The 23931-nt window shown below is 42.1% G+C and overlaps 1 protein-coding gene across 8 annotated transcripts in view; it reads right to left on the bottom strand.

Moving 5' to 3' along the window:
- Positions 1–23931, bottom strand: part of PMS1 (PMS1 homolog 1, mismatch repair system component) — a 438300-nt gene that overhangs the window by 342359 nt on the left and 72010 nt on the right. For 7 of the 8 annotated variants that reach the window (XM_089690202.1, XM_089690198.1, XM_089690205.1 and 4 more), the window contains one exon: positions 16232–16334. In XM_089690202.1, coding sequence (XP_089546328.1) covers positions 16232–16334 — 103 coding nt within the window. Of the gene's footprint in view, positions 1–16231; positions 16337–23931 lie in introns of those variants that run through there. The other variant, XM_089690204.1, reaches the window with a different exon arrangement.

The raw sequence follows: 23931 nt of genomic DNA, 5'->3' as shown, positions 1-23931 counted from the left end.
AGCGTCTCCATTTTATCCCTGAATTGGAGCAGGTAATCCACCACAGAGACCTCAGGGTCAACAATTTTCCCTCCCAGGTCTCACGGATTAGGTCCAGAGGCCCTCTCACCCTCCGCCCGTACAGAAGTTCAAAGGGCGAAAACTCGGTCGACTCCTGAGGCACCTCTCTGTAAGCGAATAGCAGATGAGGCAGGTATCGTTCCCAGTCCTTCCCCTGGGACTCCACAAAGGTGCGCAACATTTGTTTCAAGGTGCCATTGAAACGTTCGCACAAGCCATTTGTCTGTGGATGGTAAGGACTGGCCATGGTGTGCATCATCTGAATCTTCTGACAGAGAGCGTGCATCAGGTCTGACACAAACTGGGGCCCTTGATCGCTAATGAGCTTGGCCGGAAACCCCACTCTGGTGAAGATCCCCAGCAGAGCATCCGCGACCTTGTCCGCCCGGAGGGAGGAGAGAGACACAGCTTCGGGATACCGGGTGGCATAGTCAATCACTGTCAGGATATAACGTTTGCCTGAGCTGCTAGGGATGGCTAGAGGCCCCACGATGTCTACTGCCACCCTCTTAAAAGGTTCGTTAATCACAAGCAAAGGTTGTAATGGGGCCCTGTGCACATCTCCTGCCTTGCCCACTCGCTGGCAGGTAACACAGGACCGACAGTAATCCGCTATGTCTGTGAGCATGGTGGGCCAGAAGAATTTATGAACCAATCGGGCTCTAGTCTTAGTGATCCCTAAGTGCCCTGCCAGAGGAATTTCATGAGCCACCTTCAGCTGTCCCCTAAAGGGATGAGGCACAACAAGCTGTCTTCTACCAATGTCAGCCCCCTCCCCTCAGTGGGCAAGCCCTCCCTATACAGCCTTCTCTATTCCCAGTAAATCTTTTGTTTGTCCTTCTCCGCAGGGGGGCAATTAGCCAGACTTCTGAGCTGCTCTAGAGTCTGGTCTGTCTGCAGTGCGGCCTCAAAGGTGGAACTACAGATCCCAGCCAGCGGTCCTGTAGCAAATACTGACAGCTGCGGAGACTCACTGGAGGCAGAGTCCACTGAGTCAGAACAAGGGGAGGGGTCAGGGACATCCTCCTGCTGTTCTGAGGCCAGAGCCTGTGCCTCAGCCGCCCTTGCCGCACTGCGGGTGACCACTGTTAGTGAGGCCCCAGTAGTATCATCATAACCATCATCACTAGCATTACCCACATCATCAACCTTACTGACATTATCAACATCAGCATCATTGTCTTCATAATTATCAACAGTTACGCTTCTACTGTCAATGACACATGAGATAGTTACCTCCCCAGGCAAGGGGATTTCTTCTAGTTTTCCAGCTAATGGAGAATCTTGCCACCCCACTCCCTTCCCAGCCCCCTCCCTCCGACCATCCACAGGTTGCCCAGATATTACCCCGACATCTGCACACAGTACCTTGGTAGGTCCTGAGAGTTCCAGGGGGGCATCCGGATAGTCCTTAACAGGGGCATAGTATGAGATAAGGGTGCCCGGAGCAGCCCCCAATAGGACAGCTGTGGGGATTTCATCCGAGACTCCCACCTCCCTCATCCTCCTCCCTGCACCCCAATCAATGAACACATAGGCACGGGGTATGCGGGAACGGGTGCCCCCCACTCCAGTGAGGGTAAGGAACTTCTCTGGGATGATGTCCTTATCCTCTATCACCTCTGGTCGGACTAAGGTGACTTCAGCTCCGGTGTCACGGAAACCCGTTACGGTCCGGTTGCCGACTATGACTAGCTGTAGGTTGGTGCTGGGTCCCCGAGGTTTACCACTGACCAACAGCATGGAGGAAGAGTTGTGGGCCGGTTGGCCCGATGATGTCATCTTCTTCTGCTCAGGACACTGCGTCCTGAGATGTCCGGCTTTCCCACAGGTGAAACATCTGCAGTTGTCAGTCAGGAATGGCTTGGCCCCAAGGGCTGCAGGTGTGGGCGGAGGGGAAGTTTGACTCACCGATGTAGGAGAGGTTGCTAGGGGCAATTTTCCCCCCTTCCAGCCGTTCGGAGGAGCCTTGTGATGGTCAGACACTCGCGTGTGGACGAAGGTATCGGCCAAATCGGCTTCAGCTTTAGTAGATGCTGGCTCTCTCTCCAAGACAAACTGTCTGACGTGGGCCGGGCAGATGTGTAGGAGTTGGTCTCGTATCATGAGATCTTCCAAAGACTCGTAGGAGTCAGCTTTCAGTCCCTTAGTCCACTGTCGGAATGTGGTGCGTAAGTGACTCGCCACATCTGTGTAAGAGTCCCCAGGTCCCTTTTGCATGGACCTGAACCACTTGCGGTACACTTCTGGGGTCATCTGGTACTTCTGGGCAATGGCATCTTTTAGAACTTTGTAATCGTCGTCCTGCCCCTCTGGCAGTTCTACAAATGCGTCCAGGGCCTTGCCTCGTAGCCCTGGTGTCAGGTACCAAGCCCATTGAGTTGGGGGCACATGGTACCGACGGCACGTTTTTACAAATGACATTAAGTACGTGTCAATGTCACTATCTTTTTTCATCACTGGAAACTGTGATGACGCCCATGGCCAGAGAGGCGTCCCTGTGCTCTAGGGACCCGGGGTTCTGCACCTGTCACTGGAGCCTTGCCATCTCCAGCTCGTACCGACAATCAGCTTCTCTCTGCACCTGGCGCTCCTGTCAGCCGCTGTGTGGCGTTCCGCAGCTTCTCTGTCCCCCTGGTGTTCCGGAACCTGTCAGCCGCTGCTCGGCGTTCCTCTCTCTCCGCCGCTGCTTGGCGTTCAAGGAACTGCAAGTAGGCCAGAGGATCTGTCTCCTGGATGTGTTTCAGGGCTTCCTGCATCTGGGGAGAGTCTCTGCTGGTTACAGGCACTCCGGTGCTGGCCCGCTCAGGCGGTGGTGTGACGATAACATTTGGTGATCCTCCAGTGTCAGTCTCTGTATGCCCATCCTGCGAGGCCGTCTCTGAGCCACTGGGAATGTAGGCATCGGGAACCCCGTCATGGTCAAGTTCCCCCAAGTTCTGATCTGGTCGGATATCATACTCCACTAGATCACTAATCAACTCTTCACGATTTTTGCAACCAGCGTCCAATTCTCGTGAGGTACATTCCACACTCAAATAGCTTTTGCTCATTTTCTTGTATTCTGCTGCACCAGGCATGATTGCAAGCAAGATAGAATAGAAAGTAGAAAAAGGAAAGAGCTGTTTCTCTCTCTCTCTCTCTCTCTCTCTCTCTCTCTCTCTCTCTCTCTCTCTCTCTCTCTCTCTCTCTCTCTCTCTCTCTCTCTCTCTCTCTCTCTCTCTCTCTCTCTCTCTCTCTATATATATATATATATATATATATATAGAGAGAGAGAGAGAGAGAGAGAGAGAAATAAAATATGCACTGCTTGTTTCTAAGGACTGTTTCCACAAAGGTTACAATCCTTCAGTGCAGAGCTAGTTTTTAACACTGCACTGAAGCCATTAATGCAACTATCCCACGTGCGCTGCCAGCCAATATGTCACGATCGTGGCGTCGGACCCCAGCCCTTCTCACCAAACTCGTGACCGAAGGAGGACTAGCCGATCTAAAACCGCGATGTCACGTGTGTAACAATGCCACACCCAGCTGCACCCTGCACAATGATTTTCCAGATAATTGGACCACAATCGATGTACCGGCAGCCTGAGCGATTGTTACTGGGTCAGGTTAATTACGCAATTAACCCTTCACACTGCCACCACCTCCTTTTTGTACAGAGAAAGAGGAAACTCGGCAATATCAGCTAAAACACTATAATGGTTGAGATAATCGTCTGCATAATACGGTCACCGCAGGCCGATTATGAAGAGGGTTAAACACACACAGTAGCGTATCTTTAGAGGCAGGAATTCGTAAATTGCAATAAAGCGTTATAGAAACAGTTCAACACTTTCAGAAGGAAAGATTTATTACTAAAAGGTCAAACGGATGCAATAAAAATATTTACAGAAAAGAGGTAACTAAGATATATATAAACATACAGAGACTAACAGCACAGCAAAGAGATATCAGAGAGAGGTGAAAGGGTTAAGGTACTTGCCAAAGTCCTGGGTTAGCAGATCCAAGGCTCAGAGCAAAAGGGCATGGGTCTCCCCAGGTGCTATTGATGTTAAAATGGGAGACGTCTTCAACTCAACTCTTAGGCCTGACAGCCTATTTTGTTGTCCCCAGCAGGGGGTGTCTCTGAAGTCAAGGACCAATACCCCATTTAGGGCGTGTAGGTAGGTATGGGCGTGTAGGTATTAATGTCAACTTCGATGTTATGGTCATTAGGGTGTAAGGTATGAAGTTCATGAATCCAACGCATTTCTAATTGGGATACTGCTCTTCTTTTATGTAATCCCCTCCAATGTGGTTTAATTAGATCAATACCTATGAATTTTAGTAACGTGGGATCCTTATTGTGAACACGTCTAAAATGGTTGGACAAGGAACGTTCCTTGTATCCATGTCTGATATTGTTTACGCAGTCTATCCCTAAGGCGTCTCGTTGTGCGTCCAATGTATTGAAGTCGGCATGGGCATTCAAGGAGATGTACTACGAATCTACTATAACAAGTAATGCATTTGTCAATATTGAAGGCCTTTCCCATGACTTGCGATTTAAAAGAGGTTATTTTTTGTTTCCTACTTTTTTCACATGTACAAATGATACATTTGTTACATGGGTAGTAAACTTTAAGATATGCAAAGAGTGATACGTTTTCTGGTGGGTTAATTACATTTGGGGCTAAATAGTGTCTAAGAGTGGTAGCCCTACGGTAAATGATTTCTGGCCTTAGTGGCAATATTTTGGATACTACAGGGTCAGCTTTTAGTACTTTCCAATTCTTGTTTATTATTTGGTAATTGCTCTATATTGAGATGAATAGGTCGTAATAAATGGGCAGACCTGAGCTTTTTTAGCTTTTTTATTATCTTCTCTGTCCATTTGTGCTACTGCATTAATGGTATTCTCCAGATCATAAGCATTATATCCTTTTTCAAGAAACCTCTTTTTTAAAATATGGGATTGAGCATAAAAAGTATCCAGGTCCGTACAATTCCTTCTTATCCTAGAGAATTGGCCTTTCGGTATATTTGCCAGCCACATTGGGTGGTGGCAACTATCTTTTGGAATGAAGCTATTATGATCCGTCTTTTTGAAGAATGATTTGGTGACTATTCTGCCTCTATGGTTTAGTAATGTGAGGTCCAGAAAATTAATCTCATTATTCAATATTCAGATTGTTGTCATTAAGGGTGTTAAAAAAATCAATTAGAGCTTGCTCCTCACCATTCCATAGCAGAAAAATGTCATCTATGTATCTCCTGTAGAATGTAAGTTCTGGCCACTCTCTAGAAAAAATCAGCATCTCCTCCCAGTGGGCCATAAATAAATTAGCGAGGCTGGGGGCAAACTTAGCACCCATCGCTACGCCCTTGGTTTGCAGGTAATATTTGCGGTCAAACCAAAAATAGTTTTTATTAATGGCAAAATTTAATAGGTTCAAGATAAAATCAATCTGGGAAGGGGGTAAGGTGCTATGTGCATTTAAGTAGTATTCTGCCGCTTCCATACCATCCTTGTGTGCTATGTTACTGTATAGCGATAAAACATCAGCAGTAACCAAAAAGTGTCAGAGATGGTGGAGATATTTTTGATGTTGTTCAGAATTTGTTTCGTGTCTCAAAGAAAAGCAGGTGTTTTTGACACTAAAGGCTGTAGGAAGTAATCAATATACTCTCCTATTTTAGAGCATAGAGAGCCTGTGCCGCTGACTATATATCTCCCGGGCGGTTGGGTAGGATTTTTGTGAATTTTTGCGAGAATATATAGAACTGGTAGCTTTGGAGCCACGGGCATAGGAACTCTTTTTCCTTTTTATTAATTATGCCCTTTTTGTAGCCATCTTTTATAAGGACTTTTCAGGTGCGTTTGTATGTAAACAATGGGTCTTTCGGTAGTAGTATCATCCAAAATGTTATAAACCTCCTTTATATAATCAGATTTATTAAGTATGACCACTCCCCCTCCCTTATCTGCTTGTCTGATCACCAGATCTTTCCGTTCCAGAAGGGATTTCATAACAGTAGTAGATTGCGTCCTTGGGAGTGGTTTAATGGCCAGATTATCCAAATCCTTTAATGCTAACTCCTTAAATAGATTAATATAGGATTGTGTCTGGGGGGTGGGTTGTAGGTGGAGGCATTTTTCAAATTTGAGTGTATAGAATTACTGGTATCATTACGCACAATTGGGTTCGTGTAAAAATATCGTTTTAGTGATAGCTGCCTGGAGAACTTATGGATGTCAATGTATGCTTGGAATTTGTTTAGTTTCCTACTTGGTGCATATTTCAGACCAATATCCAATAGTTGCAATTCCTGCTTTGTAAAAGTAGCATTTATGTTTTCCCCCTCTCTTTCCCCTATGGATTCGCTTCTCTTTCGTATTCTCCCTTCTCCTAAAAAATGAACCTGAGATTCTTTACTAGTATTAGGATTATGATTGACAGATGTAGACAGGGGAGTCATAGAATAATTGGAATAATTACCTCCTAGATTGTAAGCTCCAAGGAGCAGGGCCCTCCTTTCCCTCTTGTATTGAACTGTATTGTTGCTGTATTGTCTCCTGTTATATTGTAAAGCGTTGAGCAAACTGTTGGCGCTATATAAATCCTGTATAATAATAATAATAATTAGAACGTGGGGAAATGTATTGGTTATTCCAATTAGACCTTCCATATGATCTAAATTGTGGATAGGAGGGGGTTCTTCCAGAGGTCCTAGAGGAGGTATGCGGCCCTTGATTTCTAGGACCATTATATCTATGATCATTCCTGTACTGATTATTGGAGTGCTGTTTATGTTGGTAATTACCAACATAAACAGCCTGAATGGTTCTTTACCAGGTACTCTATCATTCGGGTGCCAACGGGAATCCCGAGCACCTTTATTAGGATTAGACAACGGTTTGTATTTGTTATGAGTAGGGATACTAAATACCGCTCTCCTATTCACATTAGCAGGTGACCTAACTTGTTGTTGGGGACCAGGTGGTCTATATCTAGATGTAAACCCTTTTGGTTTGGGTGTATGGTTAGGGGGATTAGGTATGGATGCCATCAGTGATTCATCCTTAATTGATTGCCATTTGAACACGACATTGTCCTGATAGTCTTTGAAGTCCCTATTGTACTTTTTTCTTTTTTTGATTCTTTGTTCTTTTTCAATGCCTTCAAGATACACCTTAAGTCTATCTGATTCGATCTTATATTCTGCTTTTTCCTTGTAAGGAATAAGTTTATCACGGATCTGATTAATCTCAGAATCCCGATGTGTTAGTTTCTTCTTTTTGCTGGTGATAAGAAACTTAAGTAGATCATTACCGGCATTATCAAAGAATTGGAACCATTCTAATAGGTTGTCAGTATCATTAGTATCCGGGGATACATTCCATCTTAGGGATCTCGGTACTATATGTTCTTTTACGTACTTGTAAAAAAATGATATAACCCAAAGGGTCCTTATTTCTGCCAATGTAAGGTTTTGAAGATGGAGAAAAAGGCCTTTAAGATCATTCTTATCATCATTAAATTAAAATTGTTTTTTACAATTAAAATTTAAAAAACAAAAATAGTTATAGTTTTTTTGTTGTTATCTTTGTTGTTACTGTTCTACTGTTAAAATGTTACTGTTTTATTGTTAACCAATGCTGTTTTCTTTGCAGGAATGCCATTCAGCTGCAGCACCGACCTGTTTATTCTGACAGCAACAGGTACTTATATTTAAACACAGCAACAAATCACCCTATGATAACCCAGAAAAGTAATCCACCTCCACCCCTGAAGGCTAATTGAACAAAATAATAAAACTTTTCTTTACAACAAATAAATAGCAAAAAATACACAAAAAATATATAAAATAAAACCTACATACAGACATGGAACCAAAAAATAATAAAAATAAATTTCCCAAATATCCAAAATTCAAAAAATACAAAATATATAATCAAAAGAAATGATAATCCAAAAAAATATATAATAATCCACAAAAATATAATCCAAAAAAATAATAGTAATCCCCACAGGTGTAAAAAGTAAATTTCTTTCTTCTTTCATCAAACACTCCTTCTCAATATCCGCAAATCCTGATGACAGTACACCTCAAAAAGAAAAAACTTGACAGTGTCATACCTTTTATATAATACAGCACACCTGCCACGCAGCATGCAAAAACCTTTATAGATGTGTATAAATGTGTATACTCTATGGACGAGAATCTATACACTTGCAAAATTTCTATAGTGAATATAAATGTAAGTGAAACACACTCATATAACAAAAAGTGTCAAAACACCATGTGTGAAAACAAATCCCAATTAACACTGCAAGTGTGTATCTCAGTGATCCCCTAAGACCAGAAACAACACTCTCCAACTCATATGCTGATGGGTAATTACCCTATATCCAAAACATCAGGGCAGGACACCACTCTGGGTTAGTTTCTCCTCCAACCGATTTTCTCCAAATACTAGGGTATAACTTCCATTTTCAAGAAAATCCACAGTCACAGATAGTCTATAACATATCCTCCTTTATTGGCAACTCACATAAAATCTAGGTGGAAACAGCTCCTCCTCACAGGGATGTAAGTGTGGACAGATTCAGGGAAACATTGGCCACATGTTCCCACTTCCAAGATGGCCGCGATCGCACTTCCGGTTAACGGCGATACGTCTGACGTCACGTGTGCCTGACGCGTTTCGTCACTTCCTATGACTTTTTCAGAAGGGTCTGAAAAAGTCATAGGAAGTGACGAAACGCGTCAGGTACACGTGACGTCAGACGTATCGCCGTTAACCGGAAGTGCGATCGCGGCCATCTTGGAAGTGGGAACATGTGGCCAATGTTTCCCTGAATCTGTCCACACTTACATCCCTGTGAGGAGGAGCTGTTTCCACCTAGATTTTATGTGAGTTGCCAATAAAGGAGGATATGTTATAGACTATCTGTGACTGTGGATTTTCTTGAAAATGGAAGTTATACCCTAGTATTTGGAGAAAATCGGTTGGAGGAGAAACTAACCCAGAGTGGTGTCCTGCCCTGATGTTTTGGATATAGGGTAATTACCCATCAGCATATGAGTTGGAGAGTGTTGTTTCTGGTCTTAGGGGATCACTGAGATACACACTTGCAGTGTTAATTGGGATTTGTTTTCACACATGGTGTTTTGACACTTTTTGTTATATGAGTGTGTTTCACTTACATTTATATTCACTATAGAAATTTTGCAAGTGTATAGATTCTCGTCCATAGAGTATACACATTTATACACATCTATAAAGGTTTATGCATGCTGCGTGGCACGTGTGCTGTATTATATAAAAGGTATGACACTATGTCAAGTTTTTTCTTTTTGAGGTGTACTGTCATCAGGATTTGCAGATATTGAGAAGGAGTGTTTGATGAAAGAAGAAAGAAATTTACTTTTTACACCTGTGGGGATTACTATTATTTTTTTGGATTATATTTTTGTGGATTATTATATATTTTTTTGGATTATCATTTCTTTTGATTATATATTTTGTATTTTTTGAATTTTGGATATTTGGGAATTTATTTTTATTATTTTTTGGTTTTATGTCTGTATGTAGGTTTTATTTTATATATTTTTTGTGTATTTTTTGCTATTTATTTGTTGTAAAGAAAAGTTTTATTATTTTGAGCAACAGGTACTTGTTCTCAGAATTTACATACCTCAAAGTGGGCAGTGCTGTTGGATGAGATTTTTCATCTGCAGTTAAAAAAGAGCATATATGCATGGGGGCTTGGGGTGGCCAGTGGGTGGATGGCCCCTATGCTTTGGCATATATATATATTTTATAATATTTTTTTCCACATTTCATGTGTGCCCACCATTAGAAGTGGGTGGATGCAGGGAGGTATATTCTAATGGTGGGCAAACACAACACTTTTTCTGGCAGACACACCTCAATAAAAAAGTTGTTTTAATGAGTTACTGTTTTATTGTTAACCATTGATGTTTTCTTTGCAGGCTGCAGCACCGACTTGTTTACTCTGACAGCAACAGGGTGTGCTCTCAGAATATACAAGTAGGTGTGTACAGTGCTGTTGGATGAGATTTTTCATCCGCAGTTATAAAAACAAAATATGTGCCGAAGAATGGGGGCCTGGGGTGGCCAGTGGATAAGATAGCCCCTATGCTTCGGCGTATATATTTTATAATATTTTTTGGCACATTTCATGTGTGCCCACCATTAGAAGTGGGTGGATGCAGGGCGGTATATTCTAATAGTGGGCATACCACACACTTTTTCTGGCAGAGAACATAGCATATACACCCAACAAGGACTAGCGGCTTACTGGTAAATCAATGGAATTTGAGCGGTTGATGCTTGCAGCTGCAGGTATCATCTGTGGGGTTAGCTCAGGTGGGGGATCTCCTTCCCTGGGACAAAGGTAGACCGCACAGCAGGCTTTCATCAAAATCTGACTGGTTGTCAGCTTTATTTAAAAGGTTTGCAGAAAATAAACAAAACATGAAAATAAACCCTTGCCATCCAGGCACTAACTAAACAAAAGGCGTTTCCTCTCTCAGAGGTGAAGGGCTTCTCCCGTTCACCGAAATAAAACAAAAGCAAACCTTTTCTTGTAGGTATAGTACACACACAGCTCTCTCAGAACACCTCTCTGAGTCCCAGGCCACGAGCAACTCCTTGCTCCAACCCTACCTTATTTATACCACCTGTTGGTGGTCATCCGTGGAGCCCAAACTCTGGTCCGGACCCACCTGCTTAACTGTGGCCCCGAAAACCCGGAGTGGACTCCACCTAAATGGTCAGGTATGAGCATATGCGAGGTGACACATAGCGTCCCTCTATCACCTCGCCGTTCATCCTGTCACACATCCTTGTATTGTTTTCTTCAGCTGGCGATCAGCTTTCATGTAAACGCAATTCTAGTGGCTAATTAGCTGCAGGATTGCTTTTACAAGCAGTGGGAGAAGTTGCCCCCCTCCCCCACTGCCTTCCACAGCCTTTTTGGGCAGTCCCTTGCCATCAGGGGAACCTGAGAATGCAGCCAGTGTTTCTGCCAGCTGACCATAGTGCTGACTGGAGACCTGAATGGTTCCAATCATCTCTATAGTCTAAGAAATCGGAAGCTACGAGCATTTCATCACTTCAGTTTTGCAGGGTATAAACAGCGCCATTTGTAAATTGGGAAAATATCTGATAACACCGATCTTGGAGAGTTTAGATAACGTAAGGGCAGAGGAGATATCTAGAGTCTGATAGATCCTAGATTGAAAAAAAAAAGAATATATGACAAAAAAACATGAAAGGGACAGTGTAAAAATAATAAAAAAAAACTAAAAAAAAATTTAAAAAAGCACCCTCGACCCCCCGCATGTGCGAGCGTTGACCTTGTGGTGGTATGTAAACAGCAGTTGCACCATGCATGTGAGGTATCGCAACGAACATCAGATCAAGGGCAGTAATTCTAGCAGTAGACCTCCTCTGTAAATCTAAAATGGTAGCTAGTAAAGTCTTTTAAAGCATTGTCTATGAATATTAAAAATGTATGCAGTGTGTCGCCATTGCACGTGGCATGCACAGTTTTAAAGTATGCCATGTTTGGTATCTATTTACTCGGCATACCATCATCTTTTATATTTTACTAAATATTTGGCCAATGTATTGTGTTTTTGTGCATTAAAAGTAAAAAAAAGTGTATAAGTGCCTTGACTACTGCAACTCCCTCCTCACCGGCCTACCCCAGTGCAAACTCTCCCCGCTTCAGACCATCCTGAACTCAGCTGCCAGACTCATCCACCTCACCAGCCGCTCCACCTCTGCCACCCCCCTCTGCCTCTCCCTCCACTGGCTCCCTATCGCCCAACGCATCAAATTCAAACTACTCACTCTGACCTACAAAGCCATTCACAACACTGCCCCTAACTACCTCACCGACCTGATTCCCAAGTACCACCCTACCCGTACCCTTCGCTCTTCACAGGACCTCCTTCTATCTTGCTCCCTGGTCTCCTCCTCACACGCACGTCTGCAAGACTTCTCCAGGTCCTCCCCCATCCTCTGGAACTCACTACCCCAATCCATCAGACTGTCACCTTCCCTCCTCACCTTCAGGCGCTCCCTGAAAACCCACCTCTTCAGGGAAGCCTACCCCACCCTCACCTAACTGCTGCTCTCCTTCATTCCTCCTACCACTCCATCCCCCACAGCCACTTCCTCCTGTACCACTACCCCCTCCCTCCCAGATTGTAAGCTCGAAAGAGTAGGGCCCTCTTACCCCTCGTGTGCTGTTCGTAGCTGCTGTAATGTTTCATGTATTGTCCCCCCCTCTATTGTACAGCGCTGAGCAAACCCTTTGGCGCTATATAAACTCAATGTAATGTAATGTAATGTAATAATATTTTTTTTTTTTTTTAAACTTGCTTTTGAAAAATTGCTGTGCGTGTACTATGTGACATAAAAAATTGCAGCACCCACCATTGTATTCACTAGGGTGTCTGCTTTAAAAAAATATATATATAATATTTGGGTGAGTGATGTGAGTGAGTGATGTGTGGCATAAGCTTCTAATGCTGCGCATAAAATGCCCCCACCCCCCAAAATGACCCCTTCTTGGAAAGTAGACACCCCAAACTATTTGCTGAGAGGAATGTCGAGTCAATAGAAGAATATATTTTTTTACCACAAGCGTTTTGGAAAATGACTATATATATATATATATATATATATATATATATATATATATATATATATATATTTTTTTTTTTTTTTTTTTTTTACACAAAATTGTCCCTTAAATGATTTATTGCGCACACATGCCATGGGTATATGTGGAATTACTCCCCAAAATACATTCTGCTACTTCTCCCGAGTATGGGGATACCACATATGAGAGACTTTTTGGCAGTCTAGCCAAGTACAGGACCCCAAAACCCAATAAGCATCTTCAGGTTTTTAATGGGCTTCCTCATTACACTTCCTGACTACCTATCACAGTTTTGGAGGCCCTGAAAGTAGACAACCCAAGGAATTTGATAAGAAGCATGGGGAGTATTTTGAAGATTTTCAAAATACTCAACATGCCTTTTCCTTGGGTTGTCTACTTTCAAAAAAGGGCTCATTTGGGGGGGTTTGGTGCTATCCTGGCATTTCAGGGCCTCCGAAATTGTGATAGGTAGTGAGGAAGTGAAATGAGAAAGATACGCACCTTCAGGCTTTTCAAAGTGGTCATTGGATTTCAGGCTCCTGTATGTGGCTAGGCTCCCAAAAAGTCTCACACATGTGGAATCCCCATACTCGGTAGAAGTAGCAGAATGTATTTTGGTATGTAATTCCACATATACCTATGGTTTGCGTGAGCAATATATAATTTAAGTGAAAAGTTTGTGTAAAAAAAAAAATGTTTTTGGCATTTTCCAAAAACCTGCGGAAAAAAAATAAATCTTCCACGGACTCAATATGCCTCTCAGCAGATAGCTTAGGGTGTCTACTTTCCGAAAAGGGGTCATTTGGGAATGTTTGTACTGTCCTGGTATTTTAGCACCTAAAGAAATGTTATAGGCAGTCAGAAAGTGAACGCTGTGTAAATTCCATTATCTATACCATAGTTTGTAGATGCTATAACTTTCACACAAAGCAATCAATATACACATATTGGGATTTCTTTTTTCACAAAAACATGTAGCAGAATACATGTTGGCCTAAATTTATGACGAAATTTAAATTTTTTGGATATTTTTTATGACAGAAATGGGAAAATATTTTTTGTTCAAAATTTTCGGTCTTTTTTTGTTTATAGCATGAAAAATAAAAAGCACACAGGGGAGCAAATATCACCAAAAGAAAGCTCATTTTGTGTAAAAAAAAAAGGAAATAAATTTCATTTATGTACAGCATTGCATGCCCGTGCAATTGTCAGTTAAACTAGTGCAGTGCTGTGTTGCAAAAATGGTGTAAATTGCAGTATCTATACTATAGTTTGTAAATGCTATAACGTTCACACAAAGCAATCAATGTACACTTATTGGGATTTTTTTTACAAAAAACGTGTTGCAGAATACATTTTGGCCTAAATTTACGACTAACTTTGAGTTTACTATATATTTTTTACAGCAGAAAGTAAAAAATATTGGGGTTTTTTTTGGAAAAAAGGACATAAATTTCATTTGGGTACAGCACTGCATGACCGTGCAATTACCAGTTGAAATAGTGTAGCGCTGAATAGCAAAAAAAAGGCCTGGTGAGGAAGGGGGGCAAATCCTCAGGAGGGCAAGTAATTAAAACAGGCAATACATTTTCTGAATGGGAAAATGCTTTTAGATTAGTTACCTTTACAACTACTATAAATCCTTTGTCAGGTAAACCAGCAAAAGTGTACAGTGGGGCAAAAAAGTATTTAGTCAGCATCCAATTGTGCAAGTTCTCCCACTTAAAAAGATGAGAGAGGCCTGTAATTGGCATCATAGGTAGACTTCAACTATGAGAGACAAAATTAGAAAAAAAATCCAGACAATCACATTGGCTGATTTGGAAAGAATTTATTTGCAAATTATGGTGGAAAATAAGTATTTGGTCAATATCAAAAGTTCATCTCAATACTTTGTTATATATCCTTTGTTGGCAATGACAGAGGTCAAACGTTTCCTGTAAGTCTTCACAAGGTTGGCACACACTGTTGCTGGTATGTTGGCCCATTCCTCCATGCAGATCTCCTCTAGAGCAGTGATGTTTTGGGGCTGTCGCTGGGCAACACGGACTTTCAACTCCCTCCAAAGGTTTTCTATGGGGTTGAGATCTGGAGACTGGCTAGGCCACTCCAGGACCTTGAAATGCTTCTTACAAAGCCACTCCTTCATTGCCCGGGCGGTATGTTTGGGATCATTGTCATGTTGGAAGACCCAGCCACATTTCATCTTCAACGCCCTTGCTAATGGAAGGAGGTTTGCACTCAAAATCTTACGATACATGGCCCCATTCATTCTGTCCTGTACATGGATCAGTCGTCCTGGTCCCTTTGTGGAGAAACAGCCCCAAAGCATGATGTTGCCACCCCCATGCTTCACAGTAGGTATGGTGTTCTTTGGATGCAACTCAGCATTCTCTCTCCTCCAAACACGACGAGTTGTGTTTCTACCAAACAGTTCTATTTTGGTTTCATCTGACCATATGACATTCTCCCAATCCTCTTCTGGATCATCCAAATGCTCTCTAGCAAACTTCAAACGGGCCTGGACATGTACTGGCTTAAGCAGGGGGACACGTCTGGCACTGCAGGATCTGAGTCCCTGGCGGCGTAGTGTATTACTGATGGTAGCCTTTGTTACGTTGGTCCCAGCTCTCTGCAGGTCATTCACTAGGTCCCCCGTGTGGTCCTGGGATTTTTGCTCACCGTTCTTGTGATCATTTTGACCCCACGGGGTGAGATCTTGCGTGGAGCCCCAGATCAAGGGAGATTATCAATGGTCTTGTATGTCTTCCATTTTCTCATTATTGCTCCCACAGTTGATTTGTTCACACCAAGCTGCTTGCCTATTGCAGATTCAGTCTTCCCAGCCTGGTGCAGGTCTACAATTTTGTTTCTGGTGTCCTTCGACAGCTCTTTGGCCTTCACCATAGTGGAGTGTGGAGTGTGACTGTTTGAGGTTGTGGACAGGTGTCTTTTATACTGATAACAAGTTCAAACAGGTGCCATTGATACAGGTAATGAGTGCAGGATAGAGGAGCCTCTTAAAGAAGAAGGTACAGGTCTGTGAGAGCCAGAAATCTTGCTTGTTTGTAGGTGACCAAATACTTATTTTCCACCATAATTTGCAAATAAATTCTTTCCAAATCAGCCAATGTGATTGTCTGGATTTTTTTTCTCATTTTGTCTCTCATAGTTGAGGTCTACCTATGATGCCAATTACAGGCCTCTCTCATTGTTTTAAGTGGGAGAACTTGCACAATTGGTGGCTGACTAAATACTTTTTTACCCCACTCTGTGTTTCAGCTGTACATTTAGCATTAAGCGTTATTAAAAACTAACGTTTTTTTTAATCCATATTTCCATAATCCTATTGTGTTGATATAAGAAACACATACCAAAAAACCTGTGCAGGTAGATAAGTAGTCTAACCTGACCATAGTACTTTCACCATGAAAAAAACAGAAACATCATGAGTGGTCTCTGAAGATGTGTGCTTCCCTTACCCTGTCCGAGGTGTGATGGCTTCTGAGAAACAACATGTCCACTGTTATCCAAAACATACTGGGTGCTGATCTCATCAGCAGTAGTCTTTGTTGTAATATGCACCTAAGGTAAGAGGAAGTAAACATTTCAAAACAACAAAGGAATGTTAATCAGAATCAAATCTTAATGTTGTGGAAATATACTGCAGCTGAAAACATGCAAGGTATTCTGTGAATGGATAATAGTAGAGGAGGGTGGTAAATGAACTCTTATCAATTCACAGAATGCCTTGTATACAATGACATTTGTGAATGAACAAGGGAAAAGGAAGGGTGGAAAAAATGGCAGGATCCACTCAGGCTCTTTACACAGACACTGGCAGTTTTCCCTGAGCTGAATTTCTACAGTGTGGGTTACTTTCCATTTTCTAGGTTTTCAAATGCTTCTATGTACAAATATATCTTTTTTTCTTGATGGGATTATCCCCATTTTGAGAGAGCCTAGGAAATATTTAAAGGATAAGTCCACCTTTGGGAACGTTACATGTTCCACCTGTTCATAGAGTGGAACATGTAACATGTTGCCATAGACGCAGCTGTCACACACACACCCCCTCCCTCTCTGACAGATAGTACGGGGAGAAGTCTCCCCATACTATCTGTCAAATTTGAAAACAGCGCGGCCATGTGGGGCTCCATCCACACGGCTGCATCATTCATTCACGGACGTCCATGAATGAGTGAACTACAAGTCCCAACAGCCTTAGCAGTTGTCGGCTTGTGGTTTTCAATGAACTACCACGGCGCTATGGAGCACCGTGGTAGTGCATTGAAGCTTTCTGTCAGAATATCTGCTGGCTCGTACATCCCGTACGGCAAGCAGATATTCTGAAGGGTCTGCAGGAGACCTGCATGGCATCTGTGATCTACTGATCGCTGGTGCAATGCTTTCCAGGCTCCTGTAGACAAAAATAATAAATACACTTTTTTTTAACATGCAAAAAAAGTGCATTTATTATTTTTGTCTAAAAAGTGAACATGTTAATTGGGAGTACTATCCCTAGTAAGATTTTTTTTAATCAGTACCTTTTGCCCAAATGGCCATAGATGGACATCATTTCATAGGAAAAGTCTTAGGAAATTTTGGATGAAATTTCTCCAAACATTAGAATGTTGTTATAAAGATTTAATTTTCTTTTGATATTTGCTTTTGGAATGAAGGGACTTTACCAAATGAAAAATGACAAACTGTTAGCAATGAGTTTTCTGAGAAAAACTTTCATTTCTGCTCCTTCGAATTTTCTCATCCCTGTGGTTGAAAATGAATGCCAATTTGACCCATTAATGATTAAAAAGACAAGGAATTTGGGAATTTGACTGAAAGGGCAAGTTCACCTTTTAACAAAAAATAATAAATCCAAATGAAACAAACACCAGCGCTCTAATCTTCATGCTCCACATTTAAAACGGTAACGGTCACTTGGTGAGGCACAGCCCCCTAAAGATGGGGGATCAATCACATCATGCGGTGTTGAACAGATCTAAGGGAAGGGGAGACTTCCCACGATCACACAAAAAGAACAGGAAATTCAGGAGACAATACAATAATAGTAAATACAATAAAGTATTCCAATACCTTCCTGAGCTTGGTCATCATGCAACGCTTCCAAGCGCGCACAAGGGGGAACTTGGGTCAGATATTCCATTCACCCATGTACATCATACTAGAATTTCCACTTTACCAGAAAGTTTCCCCAGGGAGCCCTGAGGGGAAACATTTCCATCCAGGGAGACCAGCGTACCAGACATTGGGGCCACCACTCAGGCAGATTGCAGGCCACTCCAACCAGCTACTTCAGCTCCTCCAGTTATTCCTAAGCCATCTTTTTAGAGAGGGCACCTCCCTCGGGAGACCACCTCAGGCAGAAACATTCCAGAGAACCCGTAGAGGAAGAAGAGGTGGGGTAAAATCCAAAAAGAGGGAAGAAATAAAACCGGAACTCAGTACTATCAAGATGTTCAATCTCTATAAGGTGTCCTTTAACGATTCCAAACTTAAGACTACTACAGAAGGGCTTGAATTTTGCACCCCCTAACCCTCCATATCTATTCAAATTATTTGTGGACCTTAATAGTTTCACACGAAATCTCACCCTTAAAAGATATTTTTCCACCAAGGACAATAAGATGGAAATGGAAGATGATATGAGGGCAGAAAAAGATTTGGACCCTGATGATGAAGCCATGGCAGTTTTAGACAATCTTTAGGTTGAGGGGTGTGTAGATCAGGATGAAATTGGAGATCTGGAAGAATTTGGAGCTTGGTTTAGAGTTACTCATGGCCATGTGATTATGGGTTCCCTGCAATATACTCCCTTTAAGCCCAAATCAACATTCCATCCTCATTGGGCTAAAGGGGACTACATTGCTTCCTTCTATGAGGTGGTTTATGCTGAGTTTAAGGCAATATGCCACAAATCTAGAGAAAATCACTGTGCCAGCATGTCCCCTACAGATAGAAGATCCCTTGACAATTTGAAAAATAACCTGGATATCATCATCAGACAGGCAGATAAAGAAAGTGGACTTGTCATTCAAGACAAGGACTATTTAGCAGAAGCGGCCTGACTCCTGGGAGAAAAAGACACATACGAGCCTCTCCCTGGGGATCCCATTTCGTCATATAAACTGGCCCTTAGGAACCTGCTTGACTCACCTGTCCAGAACAAGAAAGTTTCCAAACAGGAATGGTCATTTTTATTTAGACCTTTCCCCAAGACACCACATTTCTATCATATCCCGAAAATTCACAAAAGTGAAACCAACCCTCCCGGCCGACCCACTATTTCCGGGATCAGCAGCCTCACCAGTAATCTTGGCAATTATATTGATTATTTATTACAAGATTTGGTCACACAGTTACCTTCCTATGTGAGAGATTCTGGCCACATGATTAAAATTCTGTCCAGTTATCAGTGGCATGAGAGGTACAGGTGGGTGTTGGATGTGTCGTCATTATACACTAGTATTCAACACGAGTATGGCCTACAAGCAGTACAATACTTTCTATCCAAGGACAACTCCTTGCACCCCTCCCAGATCTCATTTCTACTTAAGTGCATAGAGTTCACTTTGACCCACAATTATTTTACCTTTACTGGGCAATTCTATAGGCAAATCAAGGGCACAGCTATGGATGCCAGATTTGCCCCAAGCTATGCCAGCCCTGTTTATGGGCCTCTGGGAACACCACCACATTTGGAACCATAATCCTTTTGGAGCAAATCTTGTTCTCTATGCACATTACATTGATGACATACTCATCATTTGGGATGGCCCTTTGGTCACACTAAATGAGTTCATACAAGATTGCCAATCAAATCCATATGGCATCAAATTCACACATTATTATTATTATTATTATTACTACATCGAGTTTATATAGCGCGAAAGGGTTTGCTCAGCGCTGTACAATGGGGAGGGGGGACAATACATGGCACAGTACAACAATAACAAACAACGTACAAGGGGTAAGAGGGCCCTACTCTTTCGAGCTTACAATCTAGGAGGGAAGGGGTAATGGTACAGTAGGAAGTGGCTGAGGGGAATGAGGGGTGGGAGGAAGGAGGGAGAATGGCCGTTAGGTGAGGGTGGGGTAGGCTTCCCTGAAGAGATGGGTTTTGAGGAAGCGCCTGAATGTGAGGAGGGAAGGCGACAGTCTGATGGATTGGGGCAGTGAGTTCCAGAGGATGGGGGAGGACCTGGAGAAGTCTTGCAGTCGTACATGCGAGGAGGAGACCAGGGAGACACATGTAGTGAATGAAAAACAGTTTAGTCTTCTTAGACCTTGAACTTAGGGTTGGGCCTGACTCATGCATAGTGTCCAAAACCCACTTCAAACCCACAGCAGGCAACTCATATCTGCATGCTGAGAGCCAACATCATCCCAGATGGATCAACAATGTTCCTCTGGGACAATTTTGTAGGCTGAGGAGGGCCTGCACCTTAGTTGAGGATTATGACACACAAAGTCTGATCTTGAGAAAGAGGTTTTTGGAGAAAGGCTATGCAGCTACCAAGATTGACGAAATATACAATAAATATAGAAAAGAATATTCCAGCAGGACAGGCACCAAGGGAAATTCTAACATTGAATCTATGTCAGGGACACGTAAAACATGCAACAACCAACATCGTGCAGCGTTCTGCACTAGGTTCAATCAGAAAGCCTTTGATTTCAAGAGAACCCTCCACAATTATTGGGGCATCCTAGTTCAGGACCCTCTTCTCTCTGGGCAAATCCCTCCACAGCCAGAAGTGATATTACGTCGTCACAGGGATTTGAAAAGCATAATGGCTTCTAGCACAGTGACTCTTCCCACCAAGAATTCTACACTTAGGTGGAGCACTCTGTTTGACCAGAAAGGCAGCTATAGATTTAGGGTGCCTAACTGTGGAGCATGTGAATACACGTGGCACAGAAAAAAAGAATTTCTTGGAGTAGATGGGAAAGCCCATTGCATCAAACAGTTTATCAACTATGGGACACAGTTTGTCATTTATTGTGTGGTCTGCCCTTGTGGTCTTTTGCACGTGGGCTGCACTTCACGCTCTCTAAGGACAAGATCTGGAGAACATAAAAGAAACATACTTCATGGATTTGACAATCACACGGTGTCTTGCCACTTCAGTGATGTACATGACGAAAGTCCCAAGGGACTCAGAGTATTTGACATAGAAGCCATACTAGGTGATACAGATATGGGTAGAAAGCTCCATAAGCTGTGCAGTAGGGAATCCTTTTGGATACATCAGCTTGGTTCACCGGTTCCTAATGGTATCAATGACACATTAGATATCCAGTCACTTCTTTGATTGGTACATCCTCTGGAGGTGACTATTCACAGCTACCTGTGTTGGTATTCATAGTTCTTTTTTGCAGGTCTTAATACTGGAGATCTGGTGTAGCACCTTGTCATATATCTTGGTGCCAGGTTCCCATCGTTGGCCGAAGTACAATTTCCCCTCTAGGTGTTTTTTTTTTACCCCACTGGCCATCTGGGAGGTTTCCTATCAGTTGGTCTCCACTCACGGAAATCGTTTTGGGTGCGGATTTGCATTACATTTTTGTCCAGCCCATTTTGGTCTGCTAAAATACATTTTCATTTCATCCAGTTTCCCTTAGCATTCTCTGCATTCCTCATTTGGTCATTTTAAGTGTATGACTTTAAAGAATTTTATTTCATTTTTATTAAATGTTATTTTTATGTTAATTTTTATCTAACAGGTTAGAAATATTACTATTTATATATGCACCTCTTGTTTACACTTAGTTATGTATTTGTTATCCAGCATTGTTGTTATTGTGCTTCCGAAATCCCCTCTGATTTAGTTACACATTTTACAGATATATTCTCATGTGGTCAGCCCATGCCGCACGTTTGAAACTTCTCTTCACCACTTTCACCATCACCATTTACTAAGTGTGTGTGTGTGTGTGTGTGTATATATATATACACACACACATATATACAGTTGTGTTCAAAATAATAGCAGTCAGACATCACTAACCTCATCAATCACTGTTTTTGGTAGAAATTATATTTCTACATGGCAAATAATTTACTAGCAGGTGTAGTAGAGTAATAGAAATCCAACAGACCCAACAGTCATGACATGCATGCTGCTGATTCTGTGTAATTGAATCACTAATTGAAAGGGGCATGTTCAAAATAATAGCAGTGTGGAGTTCTATTAGTGAGGTCATTCATTCTTTGAAAAACAGGTGGCAATTATTGCCCTTATTTAAGGAAGGAAGGCAGCAAATATTGTACATGCTGGTTACAGTGCATTTCTCCCTGAAATTCTGAGGAAAATGGGTCGTTCCAGACATTGTTCAGAAGAACAGCGTACCTTGATTCAAAAGTTGATTGGAGAGGGGAAAAAATATAAAGAAGTACAAAAAATGATAGGCTACTCAGCCAAAATGATCGCAAATGCTTTAAAATGGCAACCAAAACCTGAAAGACGTGGAAGAAAGCGAAAAACTACCATTCGAATGGATAGAAGAATAGCCAAAATGGCAAGGACTCAGTCAACAATCAGCTCCAGGAAGATCAAAGAAGGTCTAAAGTTATCTGTGAGTACTGTTACAATTAGAAGACGCCTATGTGAAGCCACGCTATCTGCAAGAAGCCCCCGCAAAGTCCCACTGTTGAAAAAAAAACGTGCTGAAGAGGTTACAATTTGCCAAAGAGCACATTGACTGGCCTAAAGAGAAACGCCGCAACGTTTTGTGGACTGATGAGTAAGATTGTTCTTTTTGGGTCTAGTGGCCAGAGACAGTTTGTCAGATGACCCCCAAACACTGAATTCAAGCCACAGTACACTGTGAAGACAGTGAAGCATGGTTGCGCAAGCATCATGATATGGGGATGTTTCTCATACTACGGTGTTGGGCCTATTTATCGCATACTAGGGTTCATGGATCAGTTTGAATACATCAGAATACTTGAAGAGGTCATGCTGCCTTATGCTGAAGAGAAAATGCCCTTGAAATGGGTGTTCCAACAAGACAACGACCCCAAACACACCAGTAAGCGTGCAACATCTTGGTTCCAGACCAACAAGATTGACGTTATGCAGTGGCCAGCCCAATCCCCGGATCTTAATCCAATAGAAAACTTGTGGGGTGACATCAAAAATGCAGTTTCTGAGGCAAAAACAAGAAACAGAAGAACTGCGGAATGTAGTCCAATCATCCTGGGCTGGAATACCTGTTCACATGTGCCAGAAGTTGGTTGACTCCATGCAACACAGATGTACAGCAGTTCTCAGAAACAGTGCTTATACAACTAAATATTAAGTGATTCAAAGGAAAGCAAAATCTTCAAACATTTTTCAGTTTATATAGTGAATGTTTGAGTTTGTAAAGAAGAATACAAACAATGCTATTTTTTTGAACAGTCGAATATTCACTTTTCTTCAATTTTTTTAGAGGAACAACACAACTTTGATATATTTTTCTTCATGTTTTGATTTGGAATAGAATGTGTAGTGTTCCCAATGCATTGGTGTGTATGGAAATAAAAGCTATTAGGATTTATTCACTTTTTTCAACACACTGCTATTATTTTGAACACAACTGTATATATCTGCATAGATTACATTTTCAGCATTTCTACTATTTGTCTCTGGCCCTTTAACATTCCCTTCCTTCCACTTGGAAGCTGTCACATGCTTCCTTTGCCCGGTGTCCTAGCAACAGACAGCATGGATTCATGAAAGACAGAAGTTGTCAAACAAATCTGATTTCTTTTTATAGGGTGGTGCGCAAAACCTTGGACAGAGGGGTGGCGGTGGACGTGGTATACTTGGATTTTGCAAAAGCGTTTGACACAGTTCTCCACACACGGCTAATGTGTAAGGTAAAGTCTACGGGCTTGGAAAAATCTGTATGTAAATGGATAGAAAACTGGCTAAAAGATTGTATTCAAAGAGTAGTGGTTAATGATTCATACTCTGAATAGTCTAGGGTTGTCAGTGATGTACCCCAAGGTTCAGTGTTGGGACCCTTACTTTTTAATATATTTATAAACGATATAGGGTCTGAGATTAAAAATACCATTTCAGTCTTTGCAGATGACACCAAGCTGTGCAGTGGAATAACGTCCTTACAGGATGTCTTCAACTGACAAGCAAACCTCAATGCACTGTTTAAT

This window comes from Staurois parvus, unplaced genomic scaffold, assembly GCF_062004578.1.
Source record: "Staurois parvus isolate SC_StPar_1 unplaced genomic scaffold, SC_StPar_1.0 ptg000522l, whole genome shotgun sequence".
NCBI lineage: Eukaryota > Metazoa > Chordata > Amphibia > Anura > Ranidae > Staurois > Staurois parvus.
This window is presented reverse-complemented; position numbering and strand designations above follow the sequence as displayed.